The following is a 23,651-nucleotide window of genomic DNA, read 5'->3' as shown; positions in this document are numbered from 1 at the left end:
TCTGCCATCTATTTGTCCTGCATAGTCAGAATCTGTATATGCCACAACCTTTCTATAATCTTCATTTTTAGAGAATAAAATTCCTTTTCCAGGAGCAGACTTCAAATACCTCAAAATACGTAATACTGCATCCATGTGTTGTTCACCTGGATTGTGCATGAATTGACTAACAACACTGAGTGCATAAGCAAGATCTGGCCTTGTGTGAGATAGATACATCAATCTCCCACAAGTCTTTGATATCTCCTTTTATCAGCAGGAACTTGATCAGGTTCAATACACAGATTTACCTTTTCTTCTAAAGGTGTATGGATTGGCTGACATGCTGACATGCCCACTTCTTTTAGCAGATCAAGAACATATTTCCTTTGTGATAAGAAAATTCCTTCACTGGATCGAGAAACTTCAATCCCAAGGAAGTATTTCAATGAACCAAGATCTTTCATTTTAAATTCCTTTGATAAGTATCTTTGCAAAGATTTCCTCTATTCTGGATCATTTCCTGTCACCACCATATCATCTACATATATGATAAGAGCAATAATTTTATCCTTCCTTTTCTTTATGAACAAAGTATGATCAGAATTACTTTGACGATATCCAAAGTTCCTCATAGATTTGGTGAATCTGCCAAACCAGGCCCTTGGAGATTGTTTTAGTCCATACAATGACTTGTTTAGCTTACATACCTTCTTACCATGAGATTCTGGAACTGAAATACCAGTTGGGAGCTCCATGTAAACTTCTTCAGTTAATTAACCATGCAAGAAGGCATTCTTTACATCAAACTGTTGCAAAGGCCAATCCAAGTTTGCAGCAAGCGATAACACTACTCCTACTGTGTTGATTTTCTCTACTAGAGCAAAAGTTTATGTATAGTTGATACCATAAGTTGGTTGTACCCTTTGGCAACTAATCTTTCTTTATAACGTTCAATCTCACCATTTGCCTTGTATTTAATGGTGAAAATCCAAAGACACCCCACAATCTTTCTTCCTTCTGGACAATCAACATAATCCCAAGTATCATTCTGAAAAAGGGACCTCATTTCTTCTTCTATAGCTGCTATCCATTTTGGATCAGCTAATGCTTCCTGCACATTGTTAGGAATAAAAACAGTAGATAGTTGATTCACGAATGCCTTATTAGCTTTAGACAAACGATGGTGAGAGACATAATGACTCATAAGGTACTTAACCTTACTAGAGATTTCAGGTTCATATCTGGGTTTAGGAATACCTCTGTTTACACGTTGTGGAAGTTGTCTCCTAGATTCTTCAAGAACATCCGTAGCAGACGATTGGTTTGGTGTTTCATCTTCTTGAGGTAACGTAGACTCTGGAATCTCTTCTATCATAACCTCATCTTGAATCTCTATATCACGATCTAATACTGTACTTTCTGTTTCTTCTCGTGAAGAACTTTCATTAACAGATTCTCTTACCATATCATCAGAGTTGACAATAACAGATACATCAATTTCCGTTATATCTTCATCATAGTTAAGAGTCTGAATTTCCTTATGGTAGTCCCCCTGAAGTTCAGACTCACATGAAAAATACATAGTATCTTCATGAAATACAACATCCAAAGTAACAAAAATTCTTTTGGTTGGAGGATGATAGCAATAGTATCCCTTTTTAGTTGTTGCATATCCCACAAATACACACTTCAGAGCTCTAGGAGCCAACTTATCACGTTGGTTCTTGTGCAGATGAGCATAAGCTATACAACCAAACACATGAGGCGACAGATTAGGAACAGTTGGAGCCACAACTGCTTCAACAAGAGCTTGATGGGGTGTTTAAAACACAATGGTACTGGATGACACTCGATTGATAAGATATGCTGCAGAAGTAAGTGCCTCTCCCCAATACATCAGTGGCATATGTGCTTCTATCAATGAGGCACGAACCACTTCCAGTAAGTGACGATTCTTTCTCTCTGCTACTCCATTCTGCTGAGGCGTATTAGAGCAAGTAGTTTGATGAATAATCCCGTGTCCCTCAAAATAATGTTGAAGGTCAGAATCCATATATTCACCACCATTATCACTACGAAGTACTTGAATTTGTTTGTTGTACTGAGTGTTAATCATCTTATGGAACTTTTGAAACAAGGCGGTAACTTCACTTTTGTTTTTCATGAGACACACCCACGTCATTCTAGCGCAATCATCAATAAAAGTAACAAACCATCTTGAACCACCCATGGTAGTAGTTTTAGATGGCCCCCAAACATCAGAGTGTATGATCATAAAAGGAACTTGACTCTTATTGAATGATAATGAAAAGAAGCACAATGGATTTTTGCAAGTTCACATACTTCACAATGAAAACTAGAAATATCAAGTTTTGCAAACAAACTAGGAAATAATTTTTTTAAATAACCAAACGACGCATGTCCCAATCGTCGATGCCATAACAAAATTTGAGATTTTTGTCTCTCCCCCTCAGAACCATCATCAAGAAGAGTTTGATGCAGCTTATCCGAACTACTTGACACCAAATCCATATAATACAACTTCCCACGCTTAACACCATAACCAATCGTTTTCTTCGTTGTGATGTCCTTAAAAACACAACAGTCATGCCAAAATATCACTACACAATGTAAAGTATTAGTTATTTGGGAAACTGATAGGAGATTACAGTCTAATGTAGGAACTACTAAGACATAATCTAAGTTTAAAGTTTCAGTGAGAGATATTGACCCTTCACCAGTAATTGGAGCTTGTGAGCCATTTGCAGTAGAGACTATTTTTTGTAATGATGGTTTAAGGGGAGAGATTTGTTTAGAATCACATGTCATATGGTATGTGGCACCAGAATCAACTATCCATGAATTATTCGAAACAAGTGAAGAAACATTTAAAAACTTACCATTGTTACCTGTCCTTGCTACTGATGCAGATATTACCATGGAATCCTTTCCTTTCTTTATTGAAGCCATTGGAGCACCGAAATTTTTCTTTCTCTCCTTCATCCTCTCCAGATGCTGATCCCTCCAATCTGGATATCCAACCAACTCGAAACACATGTCAATTGTATGTCCAGATTGATTACAGTGTGTGCACTTAAGTGATGACTTGTCCACCTCAGTCTTTGAGTATCTCTGAAAAGACCCTTTTTGATTGTACCGGTTTCGATTTTCCATAGCAGCAGGTTCAACTTCTTCCGATTCTTTTGCCATCATTGTACATCAATCAGATTCACGACGAATGAGTGCATAACATGATTCCAATTCAGGAATAGGATCCTTTCTCAAGATTTCACCACGGATCTGTTCAAAGCTTTCATCTAATCCAACAAGGAATATATGCACCCTTAGGCGCTGAATTGATTTTCGATAGGCTTCAATATCATTAGAATTCTCTATAACCACCTTGTCACTATGATCCAACTCTCCAAATATTTCAGTTAGTTCTCCATAATAAATTGAGAGTGCTATACCATTTTGTTTTGCCGAAAACGCTCGTCGATTTAGAGTAAATACCCCATCTCATCATCTCCATCATAAAAGGCTTTAGATAATGCATCCCAAATCTCTCTAACAGTAGGTAACCGAATATATCTCTTCATGATTTCAGGTGACATAGACATCAACAACCATCTCTTGACTTTTTGATTATCTGTGTGCCACTTCTCATATCTTGGATCTTTCTCGGTAGGTTTTCTTGTCCTTCCCATAATAAAGGAGGTTTTTTCTTTTTCAGCAATATGCATCTCCATGATTTGTGACCACAAATCATAGTTTGTTTCATCAAGAAAAATCCCAGGCTTGAATACTGCACCTTCAGATTGAACGATAATAGGAGCAAATTTGTTTTCCATCTGCCCTTTTTGTTTTGATTTATTTTGGTATAATTCTGAATTACTACCCATGATTCAAGAACTCTATCTCATAGATACCATCTTCACAAATATATGAACAAGAAGAAGATAATTCTTATCATGATAATCTTATCAATTCTGGTTACACAGCTCATGAATATATAGAGCCCAATATTATGATAAAGCAAAGATCTTATATACTAGGAAACAATATATTATCCTTAAATAAGGATATATACTAACAGAGCTGAGTGAGCCTTTTTACAAGAAGGCTATTATTGGGGCGTCACATTCCATTAGAGGGGCGTCACCTAATAGGACAAAAACGGGTCACCCATAAGTAATATCAAAAACCCCTTATCTAAAATAATTTTGTAATGACTAAACAACCCTTCTTTATTTAATTTTAATTTAATTTAATTAGATAAAAATTAAATTAATGAATTTTGTTGTATACTTGATGAATTATGGGACAAAGTTTTTGTGGGAAGAAAAACTGGCCGTAAAATAAACTTCTACGGTTAGAAATAATCCAAACCTGAACGTAAAATCACTTCTATGGTTGGAAATAATCCAAACCTGGACGTAAAATCACTTCTACGGTTGGAATTAAAAGAAAACTAGACATAAAATCAGATTCTACAATTGGAATTAAAAAGAACCTGGACGTAAAATGAGCTTCTACGGTTGGAACTAATTCAAACCTGGACGTAAAACTACATGCAAATAAAATTCTACGGTTGGAAATAATTCAAACCTGGACGTAAAATCACTTCTACGGTTGAAATTAAAAGAAAACTGGACGTAAAATGAGCTTTTACGGTTGGAATTAATCCAAATCTGAGCGTAAAACTACATGCGAATAAAATTCTGCGGTTGGAATTAATCTAAACCTGGACGTAAAATTACTTCTACGGTTTTTAAGTTTTTATTTTAGTTAAAGGGTAATCTAGACATTTTGTATATGTGTTAGGATATCCCATAATCATTTTTTTGGACATTAAGAATCCAAGTAAAACCCCTCTATTAGAGTGTGACGTCCTAATAATAGTCTTCTTTTACAAAGCCCGTGACTGTATGTCCATTATGTTTCTCCCCCAAACCCTAAACAGTCCTCAAAACAAAAGAACCCCTTTGCATTTCTCGAAGTTTCCGCAACAAATTCCCATTTCTTCTTAAAACTAAAATTCTTCTTCTTTTTCTTCAAATTGTCATCTCTTCTTCTGCCGTTAATAGATCAATCGTCCTACAGTAAGGAGTTCGAAATGGGGAACTTCAATATGCTTCCGGTAGATATCATCTTCAACATTTTAACACGTCTACCAACAGAAGCAGTCTGGACATACAGTCATGGAATAATGTGATCAATCATAAACAATTTTCTCAATCTCACTTGAATCACTGCCTTAACAATCTTGATTCTGCTGGTGGTAAGTTTACTTTCCTTATTGTGAATGACAATCCAATTTATGCATACAGACAATTTCATTATCTAGAATTTTTTGATGAGAATTATTCTTCAGAGGAACAACCCTGCCATAGAGTTACAAGAATGAAACTAAACCCTGCTCCGTTTATGTGTTACGATATCGCCGGTTCCTGTAATGGTTTAGTTTGTCTAAATGGATGCCATGATAACGAGGGGGGCTACTATGAACCTGTGTATATATGTAATCCTATTACCAGGGAATGTGTGTTTCTCCCGGAATTTGAGAGAACTTATGGTCATGGTGATTGATTGGTGACTGGATTTGGTTATGTTTCTAAGACGAATGAGTACAAGGTTGTGAGAACGTATAAACTGTGGAAAGAACCCAATTCTGTACATGTTGAGGTGTACACACTTGGAAGTGGCAAGGGATGGAGGAACACAGGGAAGATATTCAACAAAGACCTGGATTTGGTTACTAATGTCTTTGGTGAGCTTGTGGATGAATCTCTTTATTGGAAGCTTAAAACTGGTGAAATTGTGGTTTTTGATTTGGCCAATGAAGATTTTGCCGAAATGCCTACAGCTTTGCCCACTGATTGGAATTTTAGCCTTGGGGTTTTGGGGGGTTATTTACTGGCTGACCACTATGATAAAGATTCGAAAACTTCTGATATATTGCTACTGAAGAAGAAAGAAGATGGGTCATTGAGCTGGATTGAAGAGTTCAGTATAAGCAACACAGATACACAAGAAATTGTCCAAGATTCGCTTGTCCTCACGGGTAGGGGTACAGTTCTATGCCACTCAGAGACAAAGGTCCTAATTCATGACCTAAATTCTTCATCTTCAAAAGTGCTTGTGGATTTTGGTAAGGATAAACGTATATTTCAAGCAATCCCTCATATGAGCACCTTGGTTTCATCAAAAGCATTAGGAGAAGCAAATACAAAAACGATGGAAACGGTTGATGTGCCAAGAAAAAATACATGGGATAATCTTGTAATGGCTTCGGTGGAGCAGTCGAACACCATTGCTACTCCATACCTCCATGGCGATCAGCTTGCTTATGATGTAATTTTTGAGAATTTTCATTCTCAACCTGTTACACAACCAGCATCATCATGTTCTTCCCATTATGCACCCATACATAGTGACCATGAGCATCAACAGCAACAACAACTTATAAGAACCATAAGTTGTAGTGAAGAAAAAAAACAAGTCAAGGGTGAAGAAGGATCAGAAGAAGAGGAAGAGTTGGGTGCAGTGAAAGAAATGATGTACTTGATCACAGCGATGCAACCTATTGATATCGGTCCAGTGACACTTGATAAACCTAAGAGACGAAATATTCGAGTTCGTAACGACCCACATCTTGTAGCTGCACGTCATAGGCGTGAGAGGATAAGTGAACGGATAAGAGTTCTTCAAAGACTTGTTCCAGGAGGAGCTAAATTGGATACAGCCTCCGTGTTAGATGAGGCAGTTCGTTACATTAAGTTCTTAAAGAAACAAGTTTTCAAACTGCAATCGAGTAATCAAAATTCTCCTCGTATAGCAGTTCCCATCATCAATGATGAATACCATTGGCATGTTCCATCATCTGAGAATAACATCTTTACATTTATGGAGACAATGCCACTGTCAGTCAACCAAGGATTATTCCATTCCTAGCTAGCTAGTAAATGAGTTGAAGTACAGGTAACTAATTATTGATAAATTAGAGATTGTAATTAGTTGAAGCATCTCTCTTGAACGTTACTTCCCTTCGTCTATTTTCAATTTTCCCTTTTTACTGTTTCTTACAAGCCCAAAGTGCTGGAATATTTTTTGGCTTCATTAGAATGGTTGCCTCTGGTGCTGCATTGTTACCAGCAACCAATCACGGCAAACAATTCAGCACATTGAACTTTAGTGCAGTCTTCACTCTTCAGGATAGTTATTTATTTTTTCATGTTGGTTTTCGTAGATTTGTTTGTTTCATTTTTGGATATATACAGTATTTTCTGGATCCCACCCAAGCAGATTTGGATTTGGATGAGATGACTTCCCTTTGTTGTAAAGGAATTTGATTGCTATTTTATATATCTGGTTCTGCTGCATCCTTGAAAATCACGGAACTGTGAGTCTGGTTTCTCTCTAAGATATGGTGATTTTCCAGGATTCTACCCAAGCTGTTGCTGCTGAAACATCTGGTTGCTGAATGTAATTGAAGGCTGACAGTATGCGACTTATGGCCGAGTCAGAATGACAAACGTATCCGACTTCGTCAGACTCCCTGATTAGGAAGCTTATACAAAGCTTTCCCAACAATTGTCAGATTCAAACGTCTATTTACACCCATGATGCTTTGGGAGTTGCTGATTACTCTCATTCTTAAACTTTTCACCATCTAAAAAAATAAATGTATCCGACAAAATTAACCCTGATGACAAAGTAAAACTTATTGTCAAATTACCCAATCCATCAAATTTTATTCTGATGACCAATCTGATTAATATCGCTAGCTTACTAACTGAACACGAAAAATTTACTGTATAAGGTTATGTTACTGCAAGGTCAATAAGGTAAATACAAAATAATTTGGTTAAATTCACCCCCATTCCACGTGTGCTTTCACTCCTTCCACATGGCAGCTGAGTTGGATTATAAAGACCGCCTGGTTTTAGAAGGCAAATCACCGAGGCCTTTAAAAAGGATTCAAATCCTTCTCCGAGAAACTCAAACTGATTCAAGCGGGGAACGAACTTCTTAAACAGAGAGAGTTTTTGCTTATAAAAGGGAGCCAACAGAAGGAAGAAATTCCCTAGAGGAAAAAAGTAAAACCTAAGAAGAATCGGAAAGATTATTGATGATTTTGTCCTGCGGCAATAATCACCAGCAGTTAATTGTTCTACTGATTTATCAACAACAATAAGGGTTCAAACTTAATGGTACTAATTTCTTTACTTCTCATTATGATTTTTATTTAATGTTACGATTTTGTTTTAGTGTTTGATCTATTAATAATCTTGGGGTTTTCATGAAAAATAAACCCTAGGTTTTAAAGTTTGGGTTTTTCTAAATTGGGGGTGGTTTAATTTTTGAAGTGACAGGAACTTTTCTTGTTTATTAGAACTGGTTTTGATTTTGGATGAATGGTACTGTTGATTCTTCCATGCAAGTGTGTCTATTTTCTTTAAAACTAGGGATCTTGTCATCTTATGGTTTCACTAACATCAATAGGCAGGATTTGTTAATGGCTTAAAGATTGAGGTCGGAATCGAAATACACTCACAGTAACACTAATAAGTCTAACATGTACTATTGATGATGATGATAAGTTATTAATACATGACAGTCTTTATGCAGGTTACTAGTGCAATGTCAACTCCATCTCCAGTCACAGATGATGAAGATGACTATGAGGAGGCTGATGAAAAAAATGGTCTCTTGGGATTTATGTTTGGAAATGTTGATGGTGCTGGTGAGCTTGACGCTGATTACCTTGATTCGGCAAGTCCCTGTCTGTAATTTTTATTTCCAGTCTATATTGTTGGTAAACTTGTGTTCACTGTTGTTTAATCATAGAGGAAATCGTATGCATAGATAATCACAAAGGTTTAAGTAATAATAAGCGGACCTGCAAATGTTCCCGCTGTTGATCTCTTAAAAAACTTCACCCGCCTTTCCAGCTGTTCTTAAATTGCAGATAGTATCCAACTCTAGATAGTTAATTTTCTCGATTCAAGTAGTACTTAAGGTTTGTACATAGTGATTTTTCTTTCATGTTCCATAGGCTTCACTGCACATGGACTATTTAATGTTCCCTGCAAAGCTCTTTTCGCTCAATGTGTTGCAAGACATACTGGGTTTAGATTTTGGTGTTGAATTTTCTTTGATAATCCATTTGTTCGTCTCATGTTGGGAAAGTATGAAACTATCTCCGGGTGATGTATGTAATCTTAAAGTTCATGTTACAGAAATTTTGTGATGGTATTATCTGCACATTTTTAGGAACACAGACAATCTTAAGTTGATGATGGGTGTTCAAATATTTTCGACAGGATGCAAAGGAGCATCTTGGTGCATTGGCTGGGGATTTGGGTCCATCACTGACAGATATTGATGTATGGATTTTCTCACCAATTGACATTTATTATATGGAGATTTGGTGGAGCTGTGGCTGTGCTACTATTTTTTTGTTTTTGTTTTTGTTTTGTTTTTGAGACTGATCTTGTTTTGTCTTGTAGCTGTCAGTAAAATTAGCAAAGGAATCTGCAGATGCTTCTGAAGAAGGTGAGTTTGATATGCTAGAATCACGGTAGTCTCAGTTTGGCATGCATTGTTAATTTACTTAGTCTGTGTTTTTTACTTGCACTGGTGTGGAGTGTTTTTTTGTTAATGTGCTAGGCTGACTATATTTGTGCTAGATTATGATGAAAAGGCTGAAGATGCTGTTGATTATGAAGACATTGAAGAGCAGTACGAAGGGCCTGAGACTCGAGCCATCTCAGAGGAAGACCATTTGCTGTCAAAGAAAGAATTTATTGATGCTAAAATGCCATTGGCCACTGCTGCACATAGTACTTCTGTTTTTGGTGAGGAGAATTATGATGAGGAGCCCGAGGGAGATGATATTGATGAAGAACATACATTGGTTTCATCAGAAGAAATTCCTCCTTCAGCAGGTTATTTGCTAGAATCCTCATCAGATCTCACACAGTTTAAACTTTGTGGCGCTTCATTTATCGTTTGAAAGGGTGTTTAAACTTCTTATGATGCTGGTCAATTTAGGCTATCCAATGCTTTTTTGGTCTTTTTCTTCAATAATGTAGAATCTGCATTTTCTTGGTTATGCATTAGATTTTAATCAGTGCTTTTCCTCTTTTAGGTGAAAATCTTGAATTGGTTTCTGAGGAAGAAAATTCTCCTGCAAATATTATGCCTTCTCTTGAACCAATTGTAGCTGATAGCCTGTCCGTTGATTTGAAGGATATTCAAGAGGTTAGTTTAATAAGACATGTTACTTGACATCAATTTGATCTCGACCTTTTTTTATTTTATTTTAATGTCACATCTGGGATCATTCGAGATTCTATTTGGTTGATCATTTGGACACTGAGATAACTTGTCTCAGGTGTCAGATGACCCGGACTCCTTGATCTCTACTTTATATTCTAATACTGAGGATATTACTGCTTTTAATACCATATGCTTGCAAAGTTTTCTTACTATGGACGTAACTATTCTGTGCAATCAGTATCCTGCTAAGGTGTGGGTTTTAATTACATAATCTGATTTGATAGGATGATGATCTTCCAAATAAAGAGGAGTTGAAGGAAAACACGGTTTCATTGCCTATTTTGTGCATAGAAGATGGAGTGCCGGTGTTAAAGTTCTCTAAACTTTTCAGTGTTCATGTGCCCTTCAGAAAAATGGAGCAGATAAACCATAGGTATCCTATTTCAAAAGGTGTGCATAGTGCTACTACTGTATTTATTGTCAATATCTCGTTTTCATGGTCTCAAGATAGCTCTTGGACTGCTTCTGTGTGCGAATTTATTTCCATCAGGTGATATAACCTGAATAGTCTGAAACTTGTATTTCTTTACACACTTTCAGGGAGGCTTGAAACAGTGGATCCTTCTGAGATGGTTGAAGAGGATGAAGAAGATTTTCTTCGGGGGTCGTGTCAAATTTCGTCTAATTCTAAACTAGGGGTTGTTTCTCAATATGATGATGCATCTGTGATAGCTAGTGATGGAGGATCAATAATGCTTGGTGTTGGGCAAGGGATTGGTATGAGGGAATCACCAGCTTTTGAACAAACAAAAGTCACCCGTCTCAGTTCACAGCCAATGAAGGAGAGTGTTTCTTTCGATTTGGCTTCAGAACGGGTATCACCATCTTGTCCCCATACTGACCTTCTCGATCAGCAAGATTGGGAAACTGAGATCATTTGCAACAGTTCTCCTCAAGTGGGTCCAGAATCCCCTGAGAGGTCGATAATATCTGGCAGTGATATTGAAGGTTCCTCTAGTGTAGAAATAGATTCGGGAAATAAGACAGGAGATTTCGATTTAGATGTCACAGTTAAACCCGCTGAAGAGGTTCATTGTGTTTTCCTCAGCAGCTACCCTGTTTCTGTTGAACCTTTCGACTTTAGAAAAATTTCAGGCTCGTCTGGCCTTCCTTTGATGGAAATGTGTCACCCCCAATTATTGAGATTAGAATCTCGTTCCAAGGATGATGGTATAAGTCGTATTAGCAAAATGCTTTCGTTGAGAAACATAGAATTGCTGGATGGGTCTTGGTTAGACCAAATTATTTGGGAATTTAAACAAGATCTTCCAAAACCTAAACTTATCCTTGATCTTCGGGATGAGCGGATGCTTTTTGAAGTTTCAGACGATAAGGATGGTGGAAATCTCCGATTTCATGCTGGGGCTATGTTAGTCTCTCGATCTGTGGAGTCGAATAGCGGAGATTCTTTGGATATTCCTGGTCAAGGAGGAGAGGTGTCTGAATTTAATATTTCTAATGACAGGTATTATTTGAATAGAAAAATGTCTCAGCAATCAGAATCACACTCAAAAAAGCGCACAGCTCATGGAGTCAAGATCTATCATTCAACACCTGGTCTGATGCTTCAAACTATGAAGCCAAAGTTGAGCAAGTAAGGCTGGTTACTTAGTTGATCAATCTCTCTCTCACACATAGACAGTCACACTTTTTACTTTTTCTGTAAACTAAATGTGCATTTGCATGGCATGATCACTGTGGCACTACGCAGCTTAATCCATGAGAGTTATAGCTTGTTATAACATGTTAACATATTAGACAAGAAGTCGCAGAAGTGCAGGGTTGCGCTTCGTTCTTCAAGACATACGTTAATCAACTAATTTGTTATTACTTATTATATAAGTGTTATTGGGTTGGAGCGTTATTCAGTTCGCTTGATCATGATGAACATGACCCTTGAAGGTTTTGAAGGAAGGAAACCTTAGAGTCTAGATAGAAATGTGCCAGGAAACAAAGACTTGGGTTGATTTTACTCGGAGCAGGGAAATGCACTTAGACTTACCTGGTTGCTCATTTCTTGTTGATTACCACCTTTGTTCTTTAATTATTATTTATATGAATTCAGTTTCTTGTTCTTTACGTGCCTTGCTGTCTGCAGCCATATGACATAGTTTAATCAATATTTCTTCTGGTTTTCATCCTACCGACAAATTGGTTTTTGCCGAGAGTATTGGTACTTTAGCCACAGTTTTAGTTCCTTATATGTCTAAGCATTTGTCTTGTTGCAGTAAAGACATTGCTTGCTTTCATAGACCAAAAGCCGTATGGTATCCTCATGACAACAAAGTAGCAGCGGAAAAACTAGGGAAGCTATCTACACAGGTTCCCATGAAAATAATCCTGAAGAGCATGGGGGGGAAAGGTAGTAAATTTCAAGTGGCTGCTGAGGATATCGTATCTTATATTAAAACAAGGGCCTCAAAAAAGCTAGGTCAGAGACCTCCGTAGTACTATTACTTCGCTGTGCTTTGTTTCTTCCATTAATTGTTTGTTTACTGTGAATTAGGTTCTTTTGGGTTCTTAAACTTGGGATATGTGTTTACCTTTTTCTGTGCAGATTTCACATCATCAGAACTAGTTAAAATCATTTATATGGGAAAGGAGCTTGAAGACAGTAAATCTCTTGCTATGCAAAATGTTCGTCCAAACTCTGTTCTACATCTTGTGCGCACAAATATACATCTGTGGCCAAGAGCCCAGAAGGTGCCTGGTGAAAATATGTCATTACGTCCTCCTGGGGCTTTTAAGAAGGTGCCCGACCTTTCTGTGAAGGATGGACATGTCTTCCTAATGGAGTAAGTAGTCATCAGATCTTATTCTCCATTAAACTTCCTCATTCATTTTTTGTAGTACGATGGAGATTTTAATCTGCAAGTGGAAATGTAATCATTAAACCTTACATTGTTTCATCCATACAAAATTTTGCTGCTTTCGTCAGTATATCTATTTCAGTTCTAATAATATTACATTTGGTGATCCGAGAATTTTTGAAGTATCATCTTGTTTGTAACCTTGGGTGTTGCAGATACTGCGAAGAGAGGCCTTTACTTATAGGGAATGCTGGGATGGGCGCAAGCCTCTGCAATTACTATAAAAAGTCAGCACCTAGTGACCAAGCTGCCTCAGCACTTCGCAGCGAATGTGGTGGTAGTAGTGTTGGCACTGTTATTTCGCTTGATCCCGCGGATAAATCCCCCTTCCTTGGTGACATTAGACCTGGTTGCACTCAGTCGTGTCTTGAAACAAACATGTACAGAGCACCTGTATTTCCTCATAAGTTTCCCTCAACAGACTTCTTGTTAGTTCGGTCAGCGAAGGGAAAGCTTTCTCTTAGACATATAGACAGAATACATGTTGTCGGACAGCAGGTATATTATTATTGCAATTTTAAAAGACGCTTGTTATGCAATATTTCTTATCATTATTGATGAACACTGAGAATGATATTGCCCGGGGGTTGTTCACAGGAACCACATATGGAAGTTATTTCTCCTGGGTCAAAAAATCTCCAGACGTATATCGGAAACAGACTATTGGTGTATATATACCGTGTTTTTAGTGCCAATGAGAAGCGTGGGATGCCTCCGCGCATCGGAGTAGATGAGTTAGCTGCCCAGTTTCCTTCTTTGTCTGTACCCATTCTTCGGAAAAGGTTGAAACACTGTGCTGATTTACAGGTAGCTTTTAGTAATTATTGTTATATCTAGTTCTGTTTACTGGATGCCTCGACACTGTTGCTCTAATCCTTTTCACTTGATGTTGCAGAAAGGAACAAATGGGCAGTTATTTTGGGTTATGAGACGCAGTTTTCGGATTCCAGTGGAAGAAGAACTTAGGAGGCAGCTGACACCTGAAAATGTAAGTTACTTGATATTTACATTTTCTGTGTTTCCATCAAAGTTAGAACCGTAATTTACCTGATATTGTGTTCCTTAGTCTTATAGACCTTGTAGATAACAATAAAGTAAGCTGCTGAGCAGAGCTGTGCACATCATTAAATTGTCAGCAGTGTTTTGGGAAATTGTGTTCTTCTGTATAAGCCTTTCCTGAATTACTCGGTCTTGCATGGGCTTCTTTTTTCTGTTTAAGGCCAATTAGATCCTTAATTTTCTTCTTCTCAACCCGAGGCATAATTTGTATCTTTTTTATTTTATTTTTTTAGGACAGAAGGAGTTTGTTTCATTGTCATATTTGAATCTTGGACCCCTGACATGTGATCTGGTTTCAGGTTTGTTGCTATGAAAGCATGCAAGCTGGGCTTTACCGGCTTAAACGTTTAGGGATAAGCAGCCTGACGCACCTTACTGACCTATGTTCTGCTGCAATGAACCAACTTCCAGATGAAGCCATTGCGTTGGCTGCTTCATCACACATTGAGAGGGAGCTACAGATAACCCCCTGGAATCTTACTAGCAACTTCGTCACCTGTACAAATCAGGTAACCTATTTTTAATTCTTTTGCATCTCTCTACCGAGATTTTGTTTGGAACAAACTGTAAGTGATGGAAAGGCCACATATGTGGTCTCAATATGGCTGCATACTGTATTCAAATTCAAGGGTGAATATTCATATTGTGGTTATCTAGCTTTGCTTGTTTTGAGTTGAATCTGTATTTCCATATCTTTATGTTCTAAAACTACCATCATGGTGCAGGACAGAGAAAATATTGAGCGACTTGAGATTACAGGAGTCGGTGATCCATCTGGCCGTGGCCTAGGTTTCAGCTATGTACGTGTTGCCTCGAAGTCCCTTATATCCAGCGCGGTACTGCAGAAAAAAAAAGTTGCTCCTCGTGTGGGAGGGACCACAGTCGGTGGAACAGATGCTGTTCTGCGTAAGTTAAGCAACGATGGGGCTCGCGAGGTATGATTACTCAATAAAAGTTTTTCATTGTGTTTGTGTTATTAGTTTAAGGAGAAAGCACAGCCTTATCCTAATGTCGAGCTTAGGATAAGAGTTTGAGATTTGAGCTTCCATCTTATTCTGATACATTTGGTTAAAAATATATATTTCAGGTGCTACTTAAGTTCAACATTCCGGAGGATACAATTGCAAAACAAGGTAGGTGGCATCGTATCGCTATGGTACGAAAGCTTTCTAGTGAGCAAGCGTCTGTAGGGGTTAAAGTTGATTCAACAACCATCGGCAAGCATGCACGTGGCCAGCAGATGTCATTTCTTCAGCTACAACAGCAGGCCTGGGAAAAATGTCAAAAAATTTGGGATCGACAGCTTCAGAATCTTTCAGCTGCCGAGAACGACGAAAATGAGAGTGACTCTGAGGCTAATAGTGATCTAGATTCTTTTGCTGGGGACCTTGAAAATCTGTTGGATGCAGAAGAATGTGGGGAAGCTGAGGTGAGTAGCAATGAATCTAAACAAAACAATACTGATGGTATTAGAGGACTCAAAACTCGGAGGCATCCACCTCAAGTTCAAGCAGAGGAAGAAATTGAAGATGAAGCAGCAGAAACAGCAGAATTGTGCAGGATGCTCATGGATGGTAAGGGGAAAAGACGCTTACTTAGTTCTTTCAGCTGATATTATTAATTATTTGTTTGATTGCACTTAACCCATCGGAATATTCCAACAGTGTATATACACAGTCTGGATAGTGAGTCAATACAGAGTATTATTTAGCTTAGCAACTAGTCGACTAGATAAGTTCGATCTGATGTTGCATCCATCACCATCTTATGACTGTTAGTTAGACACCAGATATAGATTATAAAGAGTAGATCCAGGGGATATCTGTTCTCTGATGTTTTTGGCATGAACTGAAGTTCCTATCAACGGAGCTAGCAGTGGAGACACTCCAGTATCTTGTTCTCTCTTGTTTTCATGTAGATGTGTATTCACCAATTTTTCGTAGTGCTGTAGAAAAATGAGTGACATCTTTTTCCTACTTGTTCTTCAGAAAAGAAGAAAAAGAAAGTTGTTAGGGGAGGGGAAGAGTTGAACTGGCAGCGAGATTTAAGTGCTGAACGGATCAATAAAACTAATGGCTGTGTTAAACAAGGTATTCGTACAGCCCAGCCTGATGGCCCTCCATTGATGTCAATGGAGAACACTTTTCGTGATCAAAAGAAGGTTTGCAATTCTGCCCACACTTATAAGCTTTTCACCTGGATGTTTAAGCTCTCAGTTTTTTTTTGCAAAGGTTTCATCCTGCAGGGGATCTTCTTGAGAAACCTTTATCTGAGTTTCCCTTTGTTTTCCTGGTTGCAGTTGGAAAGCATCCTTGGTAAAAGGAACTTCTCTGGCATCAGCAAATCCAAGAAGGGAAATCTGGAGAATGATAAGGTAGTGTTGTTGTTGTCACTTTTCACATGAAAACTGAGATGACCCTATTTATAGCTTGAAAGTTCACTAAGCCCTAAATTAGAAAACTGGCTGAATCTCCCCCCACTACTGTGTGTGGCGCACGTGGAATTGACAATATGGAACTCTCCTTCCCATCTAGGGATCCATCAGCAAAAAATGTATTTGAAATGCATTGCAGATGATTCTTATGTATTACTGAAGTTTTAGACACACGAGTAGACTGGTTTTTCTTTTGCTTTTGTGGGAGGATGAATTCCAGTATTATGACTTCCCTGATGAAATTTTCTTATGTTTGAAATTGTTAACCAGGTTAGCAAAAAGCACCCCTCAGGTAAAAGAGAACGTTATGTGTGTAGTGCATGTGGTCAGGTTAGTGCATTTTTCCTACCAATTACTTGTTTAGGAAAAATACCTAATTGATCTGTTCAGTATTTGACATCTCAACTTCTATGGAACTATAGGAGGGACACATGAGGACCAACAAGTACTGTCCTAGGTATGGAGAAGATATGGACACACATGTTGAAAACTCTGGCATGGAGAGGATATCTGGGAAGCTTAACCCTCATGATTCCTCTGCCCAACCGAAGTCTTCAATAAAGAAAATAATACCTAAAACCGCTTCTAGAAATGTTCCTACAGAAGCCTCAGAGAAAATTGAGAAAACCAAAACCTTCCAATTGAAGGTAAAATGTGGGCTCCCTGATAATCCTCGTGACCAGATCAGTGCTGCAACACAAAGTTCTGATAAACAAGATGAAATGGAGAGTAGAATTATCTCCAAATATAGTAAAATAACAATTTCCAGCAAGATGAAATCCGAGGACTTCTATGGTGAACCTCAGAAGCAACCCTCGGTTGTAATTCACCCACCTTCGGACATAGAAAAGTATCCTCGAAGGAAAATTATTATCAAGCAACTAAAGGTGGATCAGGTTAAAGAAGAAGTCCATGATGATATTCAGGAGGAGCATAGAAAAACTGAGAAAATGATGCAGTTAAGTTTTGAGATACTTAGAAAGCAAGAACAGAAGCGGCTTGCTGATGAGACAGCAGCAAAAAGAAAAGCTAAAGATGACAAGAAATTCTGGGAAGAGGAAAATAAAAGAAGGGAGAGGGAAATAATTTTGTGTCAAGAACGAGTTATGCAATTAGAGCAAAATCGATTAGCTGAGGCTAAAAGGTACCGTGAAGCCTTGCAGCAGAGAGAAAAGGAGGAACTAGAGAGGCAGAAAATAATAAAAAAGAAAAAGAAGGTAAAACTCGAGGAGACAGGGGATGATTATTATCTTGAGGAACCAAGAGGATATCGAACCAGCCGGAGAATGCCAGAAAGGAGCTGTGCTGCAAAGAAGCGGCCTGCTGTCGACTCGTTTGCTCGGTGTGGTCCAGAATATTGCCAGCAAACTAAGCGCCATAGAGGGGGTGGAGGACAGGTATCGTTTTTTTGTTCATTTGAAATTCTGTCTGTAGTATATCCAGATAGTAGGGATATACTTGATCTTGGATTAGTGAAGTCTGCATTCTTGTAAGTCCCACAAGAATGCAACTTGGGCATATAATTATACAGTAGAGTGATTTTGTCAATATCAGTTATAAATTTATGCTCAGCGTTTTGCTCAAATGATGCAGGTTGGGTTATCAAACGCTCTTGAAGACATTCTGGATGGGTTAAAGAATTCCGAGGTTTCATACCTTTTCCTTAAACCAGTGTCAAAGAAGGATGCACCCGATTACTTGGACATCATAGAACATCCGATGGACCTCTCTACCATCAGGGACAAAGTGAGAAGGATGGAGTATAAAACCAGGGAAGAATTCCGGCAGGATGTTTGGCAAATTACCTACAATGCCCACATGTACAACAATAACCGTAACCCAGGTATACCACCACTTGCAGATCAGCTGTTACAGCTCTGTGATTATTTCTTGGACCAGTATGATGAAAGGTTAACTGAAGCTGAAGCCGAAGCCGGCATTTAAGTGAAACTCTATATTTTCTACTTGAACCATAATGTATGTAATTACATTTGCTGGAAATTGTAGAGTTAGATGTTTCCACCAAATCTGTGAATAGATTAGATGTTAGTCACCTCCTTTTGGTTTCATTAACAACTAGTTCTGTGAATAGAGTAAAAAAGAAAAAAACACTAACCTGTACATGATCAAACAGACATCAGGTTTTAGTCACTTTTCAGCTAATCAAGCCTAATCGTAAATATATACTCCTCCGTTCCACTTTAGATGATGTTTTTGTAGTTTTCACGTAGATTAAGAAATATAGAGAGATGTGAAGATTTTTCATTTATACCTTTGAAAAAGTCTTCAAACATTAATTGCTATTAGTGCATTTAAAAATAAATTAATAGTTCCAAGACAAAAAGTAAGGATGAGGGAGTATGATTTGGAAATTAAATATTCAAATAATAAATTACTGATTATTTGGAAATTATATATTTTATACTGAATTTTTTTTACTAAATTCCTGAAATTGAAAAATCATTGAAAAAGCTCTCTAGAACAGTATCAGTGGCAACTTGCATTTGTTACGACATATGCATCCTGACAACATGCCTTGTGTGAAGAAGTTAATTATTTTTCCTTCTGTGCAATTATTATTGAAGAGTACAATTTCTCTCATGACATGTCCTAATCAAATCTTGTGCCCAAATAAATTTCAAAAATTGCTCACAGGACAGGACTCAGGAGTATGATATTTGCTTGTCTTATATGGATCTCGTATATCCAATTAGATTGGTATACCACATTAGCAGTGTTGGGTTCTTTTTACTTTGCCCTAAAACCCCTTGAAAACCCCTAGGAAGTCCTTTAAACCCCAGAAAGTCCCTTAAAAGAAAGGGAAAATGCCCCTTTATGTTCCTCAGAGTAGGTCACTTTACTCTTTCCTAGTATCCAGTATCCACAATAATTGCGATCCCTTCATTTTCTTCTTCAAATTTTCATCTCTTCTTCCTCTTCAATCATTAACACTCTGTAGATCATTTTGGTTCGAAATGGGGAACTTTAAGATGCTTCCAGGAGATATCGTCCTCAACATCTTAAAACGTTTACCAACAGAATCAGTTCTAGACTGCAAGTTGGTCTCCAAAACATGGAATAAGGTGATCAGCCATAAATCATATTCTCAATCTCACTTGAATCACCTCCTTAACAATCTTGATCCTGCTGGTAGTTCTGGTGGTAAGTTTACTTTCCTTACTGTGAATGACAACCCAATCTATGCATACAGACTGTTCCATTATATTGAATTTTATGATAAGAATTTTTCTTCAGAGGAACAACCATTTCATAGAGTTGCAAGAATGAAACTAAACCCTGCTCCGTTTAAGTTCTATAATTTTTGTGGTAGCTCTAATGGTTTAGTTTGTCTGAATGGAGTCCTTGATAATGAGTGGGTCAATTATGAGCCACTTTATATATGTAATCCCATCACCAGGGAATTTGTGTTTCTACCTGAATTTGAGAGAACATATGATCGTCATGAACGATTGGTAACTGGATTTGGTTATGTTTCTAAGACGAATGAGTACAAGGTTGTGAGAATGTATAACCTGCGGAAAGAACCCAATTCTGTACATGTTGAGGTGTACACACTCGGTAGTGGCAAAGGATGGAGGAACATAGGGAAGAAATTCAACAAAGAGCTGAAGATGTTTACTTCTATTCGTGGTCTGCTTCTGAATGGGTCTCTTTATTATGAGCTTAGTGATGGCAACATTCCGGTTTTTGATTTGGCTAGTGAAACTTTTTCTGAATTACCTGAAGGTTTTCCCATTTCTTGGACACTTGGGGTTTTGGGGGGTTATTTGTCAGCTACCTATTATGATAAAGAATCCAAGACCTTTAAGGTATTGCTATTGAAGGAGAATAAAAAGAAGAACAACAACAAGAAGAAGAAGGAAGATGGGCCATCATTGACTTGGATTAAAGAATTCAGTTTAAGCAACATGGATACATTTGAATATCTCGTCCTCACGGGTAGGGGTACAGTTCTGTGTCGCTCAGAGACAGAGGTCCAGATGTATGATCTAAATTCTTCATCTTCAAAACTGCTTGTGGATTTTGGCAAGGATAAAGGCATATTTGAAGCAATCCCGCATATGCACACCTTGGTTTCATTAAAAGCACTAGGAGAAGAAAATACAAAAACAATGGAAACAACTGACGTACCACTACCAGAAGATGTGAAATTTGATAACCCATGGGAGGAGATGTTTTATCAAAGGCGTGTGCAGGATGGGGACGATGAGTATTATCAATGTGTGAGGGCGGCGCCCTGTAGGCTACAATAGGAAGGAATGTATCTTCCCATACCTACATTAATCTGGTAATTTTCATTGGCTGGGTGTTAAGTACTATTTCATGTTTATCTTCTTTCCTTTTGAGTTTCCAAATCAGAGTTTGGCTATCTTCCTTGGCTATTTGTGCTTCTTTTTCTACACTGTCTGCCTGGATTAAAATTTAACTTGATGCATATTTTATAGTTACTTTTGTGTTCTCAGTTATGAAGTTTCCCAGTAGAGTAACGTTACACTTTTAGAGGCATACTGTAGTATCAGCAATTGGATGCCTTATTCACTAGCAAAATGATTTGTGTATGTTGTGGCTACGTAGTAATATGCATTGTATGACCCAACTCACCTAATATGACAGCGTGCCACAGCTCTGTTTTGCATGAATAGCAAGCTATGGATGGATGTATAAACTAGAAATGTTTCATTCTCTGTAACAACCAACATGATTTATGCTTCTGCACTGTATTAACTGCAATGAACGGAGCTAAATGTCTGTCTTTTGGTAATGCTACATTTGATTTCCTTCTCCAAGACAAGGCTCACTTGTTGGTAGGCTCCTGGCACCATATTACTAGGAATTAGGAAAAATAATGTTTCTGTTGGCAGCAAGGATGAGTGCCCGTATAAATAGTTGATACACCCACTTCACGCCTGCCTTTATGAAACTGTATATCTGCAGACCCTGTACTTAGCTTGTCTAATACTGCTAATATAGTAGAATTCTTGTTATTAGTCGTACCCATATATGCTTACGAACTTGGTGCTTTAGGTGCATCATCTAACATTCTAGATTGAGTTTTGAATATTGAGTCATGAGCATATATAGAGTATTTGTCTGGATCCCACCCAACCAGATTTGATTTGACATGGGGATGATTACTTCCATTTGTTGTAGCTCCTCCCCGTCTTTTGCTCCCTTAATTGCTAGTATTTTGTATCTGGTTCTGCATCCTTGAAATGCGACTACACCACGTTGCTGAGGTGATGGCAGTTATAGTTTCCATTGATTGGGATGTGAGTTTGGACTGCTGAAGGATTATTATAAGATCTGATTCCGAGGCAGTGACTGGAGATTTTGCTAATGGTAATGTTCCTCTAAAAGAAACCTACAGGAGAGATCCAGTAGTCACATTGCTGCAGTAGTAAAATTTTCAGCAGATTTTTTTTTTTGGCTATAATTCTGGAGATAAAAGTTTGCATATGGGCAGACCTGCTTTGTAAAATCAACTTGAGATCCCCAAGACATCATCATACAGATTTTTTTAGTTAGGAAGAATTTGTTTCATTCTTTGGCTTTTTCATGTATTTGTTTAGCTGTTATTAAGATGAGTTTTTGAATCAATAAAATATGCGACCAAAATAGTATAAAGTATAATCATAAGTAAATAAAGGGGAACTCGAACCGAAAACATGCCCAATTTGCAGACATCCTTTGGCAACAGAAGAACATGCCTTATCTCCAGAGATGACATGCTTCAGGAGGCAAAGAAGATGCATTTTATAAATTGGGACCAATTTGAACTTGAAATGGAAAAGGGTGGTCTGGGAATTAGGTCGCTGCGGCAGTTAAACAAGGCCATGATAGCAAAGCTAGTGTGGAAGTTTTTGGAGGATGAAGACTGTCTATGGGGCCAAATTATGAGAGCCAAGTATGTTAAAAGAGGAAACTTCTGGGAAGCCGAAAAACCAACAAAATGCTCAGCCACCTGGAGTGCAATGTTGACTGTTAGGGAGGATATGAGAGATAAATGTTGTTGGTCTGTAGTGAATGGAGAGAAGATTAAAGTTTGGAAAGACCCTTGGATACCAGGAATCCCAAATAAGAAACCAGATTGTGGAGTGGAAGGAGAACAAAGAAGCATGAAGGTTGAGGATCTCATTATAAAAGAAGACCAAGATGGAATGAAAACAAGCTGCAACAGCTGTTCAACCCTTCTGAGGTGGCAAAGATAATGGAGATTCATATACCAGTCATGACAGAAGACACTAGTACTGATAAACTGATCTGGACTCCTCATCCAAAAGGTGAGTTTCTTCAAAATCCTTTCTCAAATTGATGAATGATAGCTCTCCATGTTCTTCAAATATAGATGATTTTCCCTAGAAGAAATTCTGGAGCATTAAATATATACCTCCAAAAATTCATATATTCTTGTGGAGATTACTCAAAAACGGTCTGCCAGTGGCTCAGAGAATCAAGAAGCATATAAAGGAGATAAATGATGAATGCAGATTGTGTGAAAGTGACATTGAAACTAAAGAGCACATATTCCTCTACTGTCAAGCTATCTTATTTGCATCTCCTCTTGGTCTAAAAACAGGAGAACAACCAGAGTCGTCCATCCATGATTATGTTAAGCAATGGCTCACTGAAGGTGAAGACTATGTGAGATTGAGAATGTTTGCTTGCTTATGGTGGGCAATTTGGAAAAGTAGAAATGCCATAGTTTTCAACAGGGACAATCTGAAGATAAAATGTATCATCCAAGAAGCCTTGTACTGGTTCAACATGGAGAACTGTCTTGGAGAGTTGGAGTCTATGCCCGACGGAAAAGACATGTTGGAGAGCCAAGATGATAGATGGAAGCCACCAGATGGACAAAAACTGAAGATAAACTTTGATGATGCAGCAGGTCCAAGGGGTTATGCTTGTGGAGTAGTGGCTAGAGACTGTGATGCAAAATT

The 23,651-nt window shown here is 37.9% G+C and overlaps 3 protein-coding genes across 3 annotated transcripts; all 3 read left to right on the top strand.

The window, feature by feature from the left end:
• Positions 1-4,972: 4,972 nt before the first annotated feature.
• Positions 4,973-7,345, top strand: LOC113284845 (transcription factor bHLH103-like). The gene has a single exon (XM_026534183.1). The coding sequence runs from the start codon at positions 5,839-5,841 to the stop codon at positions 6,934-6,936; it is 1,098 nt and encodes a 365-aa protein (XP_026389968.1). The 5' UTR covers positions 4,973-5,838; the 3' UTR covers positions 6,937-7,345.
• Positions 7,346-7,990: 645 nt separating this feature from the next.
• Positions 7,991-18,742, top strand: LOC113284829 (transcription initiation factor TFIID subunit 1-like). Its single transcript, XM_026534182.1, has 21 exons — positions 7,991-8,195; positions 8,614-8,757; positions 9,309-9,371; positions 9,495-9,540; positions 9,675-9,932; positions 10,136-10,248; positions 10,551-10,716; positions 10,867-11,920; positions 12,555-12,757; positions 12,884-13,121; positions 13,352-13,694; positions 13,794-14,003; positions 14,092-14,184; positions 14,555-14,764; positions 14,981-15,190; positions 15,343-15,829; positions 16,244-16,416; positions 16,555-16,629; positions 16,960-17,019; positions 17,112-18,086; positions 18,283-18,742. Exons 1-21 carry the CDS (start codon positions 8,193-8,195, stop codon positions 18,631-18,633), a joined length of 5,475 nt encoding a protein of 1,824 aa, XP_026389967.1. The 5' UTR covers positions 7,991-8,192; the 3' UTR covers positions 18,634-18,742.
• Positions 18,743-19,664: 922 nt separating this feature from the next.
• On the top strand, positions 19,665-20,963 carry LOC113298765 (F-box protein At3g07870-like). Its single transcript, XM_026547619.1, has one exon. The coding sequence runs from the start codon at positions 19,665-19,667 to the stop codon at positions 20,961-20,963; it is 1,299 nt and encodes a 432-aa protein (XP_026403404.1).
• The last annotated feature ends 2,688 nt before the right edge of the window (positions 20,964-23,651 follow it).

This window comes from Papaver somniferum, chromosome 1 (genome assembly GCF_003573695.1).
Source record: "Papaver somniferum cultivar HN1 chromosome 1, ASM357369v1, whole genome shotgun sequence".
Lineage (NCBI taxonomy): Eukaryota > Viridiplantae > Streptophyta > Magnoliopsida > Ranunculales > Papaveraceae > Papaver > Papaver somniferum.
Note: the sequence above shows the minus strand (reverse complement) of the source record. Positions and strands in the feature narration are given on the sequence as shown.